This window comes from Macrobrachium nipponense, chromosome 6, assembly GCF_015104395.2.
Source record: "Macrobrachium nipponense isolate FS-2020 chromosome 6, ASM1510439v2, whole genome shotgun sequence".
In the NCBI taxonomy this organism is placed as follows: Eukaryota; Metazoa; Arthropoda; class Malacostraca; order Decapoda; family Palaemonidae; genus Macrobrachium; species Macrobrachium nipponense.
This window is the reverse complement of record NC_061108.1, coordinates 547,760-558,805: the sequence shown is the minus strand read 5'-3', so window position 1 is coordinate 558,805 and position 11,046 is coordinate 547,760. Positions and strand designations below refer to the sequence as shown.

Sequence of the window (11,046 nt, the reverse complement as noted above, 5' to 3'; positions counted from 1 at the left end):
TAATAATAATAATAATAATTAATTAATAATAATAATAATAATAAGAAGAAGAAGAAGAAAGAAGAAGAAGAAGAAGAAGAAGAAGAAGAAGAATGAAGAGACTATGATATATGAATTTTAACGATAGAAAACACTTGAAGCTGACTGCACTATTCTCTTTAACCATTTTTAATCTTTGCTACAATTTTCCTTCTAAAACCCCCTATCACAAGACAATTCTAACATTTTAAACCATTTGGAGTCACAAAAGGAATTATCAGAAACAAAGAGGCTTTTTTTATAAGAATATTTATTATAACATATAATTAACATCACAGAGAAAAAGGAAATCTACAAAAAATCATGAAAGACTTTTTCGTTTGTGTTTTTGGTATCCTACGTCAAAGAAACGCTTGCAGCCCAGAAGAAGGAAACGTTCGTATGCCCGAAAAGATGGCAGAGATCACAAAAAGATCTACAAGGATCACAAAAAAACATATCCAGGTATTTAAAATCGACAGAGGTCAGATAATAAACAAGAGCCGTGGAAAGTATCCTGGCATTTAATGATGACAGATATCAGATAATCCACAAAGAATCTACGAAAATCCCAGTCATTTAATGATGACAGGCATCACATAATAGACAAAGAAACCTAGAAAATACCCAGGCACCTAATGGTGGCCGATATGCAAAAGAAAATAGCCAGGTCTTTAAAGACGACAGATATCAGATAATCCACAAAGAAGCATAAAGTGCTGTGACAGACATCGTTAAAAGATCTACATACAAGGATCACAGAATATGTCCGGGTATCTAATGATGACAGATATCTCATAATCTACAAAGAAGCAGTGCTGCTCTCGAATGCCTCCTGGAGTGAGGAAGGACGTCTGAATCCTCTAACCGACGAAGTGAGTGTGTCCGTAGTGGTGGTAGTGAGGGATATGGCCGCCTTGGTGAGAGTGGATGTATGTGGTACCGCCATAACCGCCGCCATAACCCCCTCCGTAACCGCCTCCATAACCGCCACCTCCGTAACCCCCATAACCACCGTATCCTCCGAACTGTGGGTCGGCTTCGGCTTCAGGGTAGGGGTATGGGTATGCCAAGGCTACGCCCAGCAATACGCACGATACGAGGAACGCGAAAGCCTGTAATTTAAGATTGAGAATATTATTATTATCATCATTATGATTATTATTATTATTATTAAAGACAGCCCTGCTATAGTGAATTCACATCAACCGTGCATCTGATGTCTAGGCCAGTCCCTTACGGCGCTCCTGATTGGCTGGTGATAAGCCAATCACGGGGCTGGAAACTCTCAGTCTCTCTCGAGAGTTCACGTAAGCAGGATGTAGGTTCCATCTCTCTTGGGGGATACTTTTGAAAGACGTATCCCTCGGGAGAGGGGGAACATACATACTGTCAATGTGAACTCTCGAGAGAGACTGGGCGTTTCCACCCCCGTGATTGGCTTATCACCAGCCAATCAGGAGCGTCGTAAGACGGGCCTAGACATCAGATGCACGGTTGATGTGATCTACTATAGTCTATTTGGTTCAACTGAAATCAGTTTGAGAGATACCTATAAATAAATAACATCTCTCACGCTATTAAAAAGAACACTAAAGCAAAGGTTTAGATTTGGTTACAACACAAGGAAATGAACAGAGATAAAAAGTAAAAAAAAAAAAAAAAAAAAGTTTTCATTCAGAAGCTGGTCTCCAAAACTGGTAGAATTTTGGAATACCAGAACTGGAAGTAAAGCCACGTCTCGTTTTCTTACGACTAAGTTAGATAGCTGGAACTGGACTCTTGCAAAGGACAAGTAACAATCTCTCTCTCTCTCTCTCTCTCTCTCTCTCTCTCTCTCTCTCTCTCTCTCTAAACCTTCAAAGACAGGACTAAAAGGGTAGTGGGTAATGATAAATTTAAAGGCCTGAATGAACGAGTAAGAAATAGGGCTCCAGTGAGCTGGAATAAATTACAGCTTAGAAACAATACTGGAATTCAATATGAGTCGTGAGAAAATGGAATGTCATAGCACTCTGCTGGTCAGGATACAGTGGATGGAATCGTAAGTGATACAGTGATATATGTTTTCATTTAGGTGTTCAAATGGAAAATTCTTAAAATACAAGATATATATAGTATATATATAAATAAAGGTTTTTTGCCACGAAGGAAAAAATGAAAAAGCGAAAAAATAGCCAAGTACTTTCGTTCCTGTTCGGACCCAGTAAAGGGTCCGAACAGGACCGAAAGTACTTGGCTATCTCGCTTTTTCATTTTTTCCTTCGTGGCAAAAAAACCTTTATTTATACATAGCATCACGTTTTATATACTTCGTGATCAAGTTATTCATAGTATATATATATATATATATATATATATATATAATTATTATATATAATATATATATCTATATATATATATATATATATATATATATATATATATAAAAGGTATAAGCCATGAAGGAATAATAAACAACGGAGTTTCTGTAAGATCTTTCGACTCGACGTCCTTTATTCAGTTTATCAGCTGAGTATAGGACGTTGAGTCGAAAGATCTTACAGAAACACCGTTGTTTAATTTTCCTTTGTGGATTTATCACGTTCCAAACTTTCGTGATTCAGTTATATATATATATATATATATATATATATATATATATATATATATATATATATATATATATTAAGGGTCCTCCTAACACGCATTGCATGGACACAATTCAGGTCACTATAAAAAGGAATACACCTATGCAGCATTGTCTGTTTCAAAAAACCTGAATTAATGTTTTATTCTTAATCGCTGAAAAAAAAAGTAGATCTGTCAATTGATACAACAAACAAACACATCCACAGACACACCCACGCACAAACAGCAAACACTGAGACATGAACATATGTGTATTGGCGAGTGTCGATATAATATGTCTGTGTATCATTTGGGAATCATACTCTTTAGACAACTGGCTATTGCTTATATACACAATTCGACTTACGCTGGCTTGAAAGACCATAGAGAGAGAGAGAGAGAGAGAGAGAGAGAATATTCTCAAAAGTGAGACGAGGTTTATTTTAAACAACTACTTAACTAATGGCCTGTTTATCTTTTCACGGGAAGCTACGACTTCGTATATGAATATCAGTAATACAACCTAGAGAGAAGAGAGAGAGAGAGAGAGAGAGAGAGAGAGAGAGAGAGAGAGAGAGAGAGAGAGAATTTTCCTCAAACGTCAAGACGCAGCTTCTCTTAACAAGTTTATATCAATAACGTATGGCCTGTTTATCTTTTCCAGGATTGCTTTCGACCTATATATGAATATCCGCAATTCAAACTCGCTCAAGAAACTCACTGCCTTCATGGTGTCTGTTCGAAGTTGCAATCTGCCGATCACAGAAAGGGACTGATACTATAACGTTCCAAGCTCAGCGGTGTACGCGCGACTTGTGGCAACTAAGGCCTGGTACAGCTGGCATTTATATAGTATATTCGGCGCGCCACGCCAGACCGAAAAAAAAGCCACAACCGAATGGGTAGCAACCGAGGTTGTTGTGGCAGGGGTATGGATGGGAACGGATTGGGGGGAGAGCAGGGTATATAAGGATGGTGGACGAGGCAAAACCTAGCGATCTGAACGACTTACTCGACGTGTGAGAAAGAAAAACAAAAAAAGGATTCCCCCTCCACTCCTCTCAAGCATGTCTCCCAGATCCCACACATTGGTTATAGAACGCACTTGAAGACTCATACAAGAACTTGCTGCATCAGAGTTTTGGGAAACATTTACAACTGTAATCAAGGCATCGTAATATACAGATCCAGTTCGCAGTGCGACTCTTGTCGGCTGGCTGGATTTTGCTGGAAAAACCCGGGGAACCTTTCAACCTGGAAAGCCCGCGAACGGCCCTACGCCTCTCTGGACCCAGGCCAAGTCCAACCTGTGCCCAATTACCGTTCCCACTCTGCCCGTTTGTTTCCCCGTCTCTCTTTTTTTCTTTCTCGTGACAGCTAAGTCACATAACTGTGAAATAAACACATTAAACTTCGCAGTCCCGAGAAGATTATTGAACTCGACGGTGAAGACTATAGAAACAGTCTCGTTACTAAGAAATGCTCACAAGGAGCTTTTCTTTTCTATAAATTGATATATGATTAAAATGACGCAAAAAGCCAACGTTAAGTTCAATGCTTTCCAGCATATTCTTGAAAATCTGTCAAGATTTACCTTTGAAGATAAAGGTACCATTACAACTTTAAATTTGACAATGGTAGAATAACAAGGACCGGTTTTAAATTCATGCATGTACCTAGCGCACTGTCGTTGAGTTACCATGACTGGCAAAGTGGTCATCAAAATTAGCAAAATCTAAACTCATTTACGTCTACATGAGGAAATCCTGATACAGAACTCGTCTGAAAATATTGCCATTTTTCCATATAAATGATGGTCAATTTTCCTGGCGAAGAGAATATATACTGCGTCTTTTGAGATGACTAAAAATTAAAAAAAAACAATATTTATTGCTCCTGTCTTGTCTACTTGTGATGAAATTCGTATGCTGCCATAGTAGTTATAACAAAATAAATATATGTATATGCATTTATATATACATATACAGTACATAGTTGTCCATAATATATATATATATATATATATATATATATATATATATATATATATATATATATATATACATACATACATACATACATATATATATATATATATAATATATATATATATATATATATATATTATATATATATATTTCTGGTAAAAAGTGACCAGTAGGTTCTACTATTACACATATATATTCTCAACGGTATTACAAGTATACAACCCAAGCTCGTAATCACCTATCATAAGGTGTACTCATATACAATTTAAGATCACACGCTCCCTCAGGCAAGTAGTAACTCCGTGGAATCCTCTTCGACACAATCGTTCAATTTCCCCTGGATAAGCTTTGAAAAAGCTGTGACGATAATTTACGCCAAGGCAGCACAAAGAGCAATATCTCCAATAGCTCCGGGGTTCACAGGTCACTGGACGAATGCCTGGAAGGATACCACATAATACACAGTGACTTCGTCTTTTTGTTGCCTGGAAATAAGCCCATCACTCTTTGGTTTCAAAAGGTTCTTTGTTGCCCAATATCAAAACCTGTTCTTGTGCTCCATTCTGTTGAACAGTTATATACCCTTTTTCCCAAGGGAAAATGTTTGAAACTTTGGATTCTCTCACCGAATGCTGTCATTAGCACAGTTATTTTTTGAGGTGGTAAGACCCAGCGTGTGTGTGTGTGTGTGTGTGTGTGTGTGTAAATGAAACCAAGTGGCTAAATCTTTTGAAGCTTATTTAATTCTTCACCCATGGATCCCAAGACATCAATTTGTAAACAACCAAAAACAAAACAATTCAAGAATGTCAGTGCTACTGTGTTTACCTTCTTAGTTTCTTTGCTTATCGCTCCATCCTCAGCTACATTTGCTCCTATATATTCCTATACACCTTTATAACTCACACACATTCATCTCCTACCATTCATTTACTGTCTTCGTCACACCTATATCAGCTTCCTCCACTTGGCAACATACTGAGGTTTCTCTTCAGTAAGGGCCAAGAATTTCTCATTACCTTCTTCTAAGTTAACAAGGCGTGATCTGACCTCCAGCTTACTCGGGGCGCGTGGTAAAATCTACTATCAAATGCAGAGTTGTTTCACCAACGAAAATTGATATAAATGCGCTATATTTAATTAAAAATAATTTTTCTATGATGTTTAACATGAACATTATTTTTTTTTTATATTTTCATTCTAATAAATAAATCATAAATATCCTATCCTAAAATTCCTGTATCTTTAACTGAAGGATTAATGCTTTTTCAGACCTTTTTAGGGTTTCCTACCCCACCAACAACAACAACAGCAACAACAAAGTAGTTTGTAGACTTACTCCCCGAGTAAGCGAAAATTGAAGTGGATAATAACACATGAAATGTCACATTCTTTAGTCCAAACTAAGAATACAGTAGCATCCACAGAAAAGCGAGATTCCATGCTCCATACATCTACAACCCCATCTCAGAATTCTTGCGTCACTGCATCCACACAGATGTTGAATAGTTAACCCTAACTCAAACTCCCTGTAACTCATCCACTCCTGCTTCATTCATCTTTATCTCTCCGTATTTTCAGAGTACTCACTCCATCGACACAGATCCTCATTCATTCACACAGTGCACTATATCCTGGGTTTCATTTCTTCATTAAACTTTCTCTCAAAAATATCTTTCAATAGGAAAGTTCCTTGTATTTTTCTCACATGCTCCCTCATTTTTATTACCAACTTTCCTTTCCTCTCAATTTCTAAGATTAAAATCCCAATGTTTCTGAGTAATTTTTCTTGATTAAAGCTTTCAATTCCTCATCCCATCGCTACTGATATATATATATATATATATATATATATATATATATATATATATATATATATATATATATATATATATATATATATATATATATATATATATATATATATATATATATATTATATATATATATATATTTCATGTGAGTGTATACGGATTTGCTTGGAGACACTGACAGACAGCCAAGCACAGGATAAATTGTTGACTAGCAATGTCACCAAAACGCATAATCATTTATTTGAAAATACAGTCTCACGGTGCAGTACATAATGGCAAAGACTAAACAAATTTTTTTAAAAATACTAAAGCAAAACAAAGACATCTCTTTTGACACAAAGAATAGAATACCGTTCGAATTTAAGGTGGAACTTTTAAATCCGAATAATGTATTTCTAACCCGTTCAAGGTTGCTGGGTTAAACCTGTTCAGTTATAGCTGGTTTTTGCATGATAACTGTTAAATATGCGTATGTATGATATATATATACATAGATACATATATATACGTATATATAAATACATGCGTATATATTTATATATATACATATATAAATGCATAAAACAACAGAAGATCTGTCAGTTCAAAATAATTGTCAAAATGTCATTTATATTCATAGGTATATGCATAAATAATTATATTTAGAAAATGTCCATCAAATGTATACCTTGCCTGAGAGTGACGTATTATGTATAGTCCAAAACTGATAATTACGGGAACTAAATCACTAAAAAATTTATTACAGATTTTTCTAATGACCAATGACTAATCTATTAAGGTTTATCTGTTAGGTAATTCATATTTTGTGGGAAAAGGGAAAAAATATATTTAATGGTGGTAGATCTATTTATATAACACTGATAATTCTTAAATTAATGAATAAAGTGGTTTATATTACGAATGGATTCTCTCTCTCTCTCTCTCTCTCTCTCTCTCTCTCTCTCTCTCTCTCTCTCTCTCTCTCATTAACTAATTCACGTGTTTTGGAGAAATGGAAGCAAAGATATTTAAAGTTGATAGACTTTCATATAACACTGAGTAATTCTTAGAATAATGAATAAGGTCGAAAACATTACGAATGAACGATCTCTCTCTCTCTCTCTCTCTCTCTCTCTCTCTCTCTCTCTCTCTCTCTCTCTCAGCTGCTACTTACAACATTCTGATAACAACCATGAGAATGACCACTTCACCGTGAGATTAGAGAGAAAGTGGCAGCCAGACATTCACAGACAAAACGTAAACATTACATTATAACAAAAATGCATCCAATAATACTTGATCGAAGGAATATACGAATTTTTCCACGAAATATAAACACTCATGAAGGAGGGGAACTGATTAACCAGGCATTTCCGGAGGACTAATTTGGTGGGTATTTCCGAAAGTGCCCATGTTTTACCTTGGGCATTTTTTTTTTTTTTTTCGTAACCAGGAAGGAAGATTCAATTGGAAATGTGATTCGTTTTAATTAAAAACAGGTACAAAATTGCGCAATCAAGTTTTCCGTACAGCCACTACATCGCATAATCAAAGCCACGTAAGACTAATCTATCTTTCGGTGGTCTCGGTATTATGCTGTATGACCCGCGGCACATGAAACTTTAACCGAGGCCAAGTGGAGACCTGGCCTATATCGTTGCCAGCCGCACGATTATGGCTAACTTTAACCTTAAGTCAAATAAAAACCATTGAGTCTAGAGGGCTGCAATTTGTTGTTTGATGATTGGAGGGTGGATGATCAATATACCAATTTGCAGCCCTCTAGCCTCAGTAGTTTTTAAGATCTGAGTGCGGACATAAAATGTGCGGACAGGAAAAAGTGCGGACGAATAGACAAAGCCATTTCAATTGTTTCTTTTAACAGAAAACTAAAAATCATCAGTAGTTTTCTCACAATTTTCAACATCCTCCAATTTATTATTTTTATTTATAATTATTTTACAGTTATTACAAAACGATCATTTTTATCTTAGAGTTATTACAAAACTATTATTTTTATTTTACAGTTATTGCAAAACGATTATTTATATTTAACAGTTATTACGACACGAATGCTTTTATTTTGCAGTTATTACAAAACGATTATCTTTATTTAACAGTTATTACAACACGATTATTTTTATTTTACAGTTATTACAACACGATTATTATTATTTTACAGTTATTACAAAACGATTATTTTTATCTTACAGTTATTACAAAACGATTATTTTTAATTTAGTTATTACAAAACAATTATTTTTATTTTACAATTATTACAAAACGATTATTTTTATTTTATAGTTATTACAAAACGATGGCGTGTACTATTGCTGCGTACGTAATGAATAACTTGCACTTAATTCCTCTGAATTACAAAGCCAACACGAAGTTGTAAAACCCGATACCCAAATTTTCTTACAGGAAACCCACCCCTAAAAGCAAGGCCCGTTGAAACCACAAAGTCACACTGATCTAACAAAATAACAGGCGTAAATTTCTCTATTACTGCTGATATTGACCTGCTGAGTTATTTAATGTATTTTACGCAGGGAAAACACGTTCCAATGACCAATTGACTTTTGAGTTTTTATATACTTGAGACATTACGAATACCACCATCAAATCTTATCATCATTACACTAGTATAACTATCAAGTAACTACATTTTTCACATTTGTTGCAATGTGTATCTCCAGCGCCTCAGTGGCGTGGTTGGTATGGTGTTGGCGTCCCACCTCGGTGGTCGCGAGTTCGATTTTTGGCCATTCCATTGAAAAGTGAGAGATGTGTATTTCTGGTGATAGAAGTTCACTCTCGACGTGGTTCGGAAGTCACGTAAAGCCGTTGGTCCCGTCGCTGAATAACCACTGGTTCCATGCAACGTAAAAATACCATACAAACAAACAAAAAAAAACAAAGTGTATCTCAACAGCACTGGGAAAGAAGATTCCACTAACTAAATCTTATTGTCATTACATTACTATCATAATTACCTGAAGATTTCTCATCTGTTACTTGGTTTCTATCAAGAAAAATTAGTGCAAAGCTTATTTTCTTTTGAGCATTTATTTACTTGAGACCTTACGAATATCATCAAATCTTATTGAAATTACTTAAGTATTAGAATTATCTGAAGATTTCTCATCTGTTACAAAGTGCCTTGTCAAGAAAGCTTAGAAAACTTAGTGCAGAGGCAACGTTCATCCAAAGTTCCATACATCAAAACGACTGAGTATCTTTGAACCAAGGTGTATTTCGCAGTCTTGGTCACTGTTAACCTCTTTCAAATGAGATCTGGGTGCATCCATCTTGCCAATATTTCTCTCAGATACCAAACCGGAGACAGAGGTACCAACTGACGCACTAAAACATTACGTTGTTCGTGTAACAGCAAAAACCTGTCCCCCCAGAGCTTGTAAGAAACTTTGTCCGGCTTCAGCTCGACAGCAGTAAAGGTTTTTGCAAATATACATTGTTGCAAGATGTTATGTTGCATCATCATCATAATAATAATAATAATAATAATAATAATAATAATAATAATAATAATAATAATAATAATAATAATAATAAATAATGATAATGATAATAATGATAATAATAATAACAATAATATGCTGGAAGAAGACCTTCATTAATACAGGTTTTATTGAAAATAATGGCTATTTCAGCCGCGTTTATTTTGTACAGAAGTTTCTCTATTCTTATTACTGAGTACAAAAGAAAAGTCAGAAATAAGAAGAATAGAGAAACTTCTAAGTAAAATAAACGTGGCTGAATTAGCCATTATTTCCAATAATAATAATAATAATAATAATAATAATAATAATAATAATAATACTATATATATAACATATAATTAACTACATTATTAGTCAGTCATCCTATTAAACAGGACTTGTGTAAAAGTAGGTCTGCTTCCTTCTTAATAATAATAATAATAATAATAATAATAATAATAATAATAATAATAATAATAATAATAATTGGAACTCCAGAAAACATCAGTGGATAATCAGGGATAATCCGGCTTTTTTCCGATAATAATAATAACTATTATCATTTATTAAGCTGATACAATTATTTCTCCATTTCCCTCTCGACGTTTTAGCAATTATCATAAAGAGTACTCGTAACTAAATCATCTTCAACACAGTACGTCGATTTTATAAAGGGGCCAAATAATCATTTCCTAAGGTCTCATCTGTCGGTGATTCACGTTCAAATCCCACATAAACCGGACCTAAGAACCAGGAAGCTGGAGCTCTTCAAAAAGAGGTGGTATCCCAAACATTCTTGGACTCGTCCATCTACTTATGTTCAGCAGAAAATAATTATTTCCAGCTATGCCTTATTGATTTAATCAGCGCGTATTCATTATTTCCTTATTTGGCAATGTTAAGCAGCGTTATTCTGGCGTTATCATTCCTGGTATGTCATGATGGCGTATGTGATTCTATCAGCTTTATTTTCCATGACATTGATATAGTATGTACGGAAGTAATCTGGTCTCCTGTAACAATGTTTTCTTCAGACTTATGGAAAAATTAATATTCAGGTTCATAAAGATTTGTTAACGATTGTTTAAGCCTTCAAAATACTTTTAGGTATTCATGTCCATAGTTAATGTTTGA

At 34.8% G+C, this 11,046-nt stretch overlaps 1 protein-coding gene across 1 annotated transcript; it reads right to left on the bottom strand.

Moving 5' to 3' along the window:
- Window positions 1-524: 524 nt before the first annotated feature.
- Window positions 525-3,479, bottom strand: LOC135216829 (glycine-rich protein 3-like). Its single transcript, XM_064252330.1, has 2 exons — window positions 3,350-3,479; window positions 525-1,133 (listed from the first exon to the last, which is right to left on the bottom strand). Exons 1-2 carry the CDS (start codon window positions 3,356-3,358, stop codon window positions 882-884), a joined length of 261 nt encoding a protein of 86 aa, XP_064108400.1. The 5' UTR covers window positions 3,359-3,479; the 3' UTR covers window positions 525-881.
- Window positions 3,480-11,046: the final 7,567 nt, after the last annotated feature.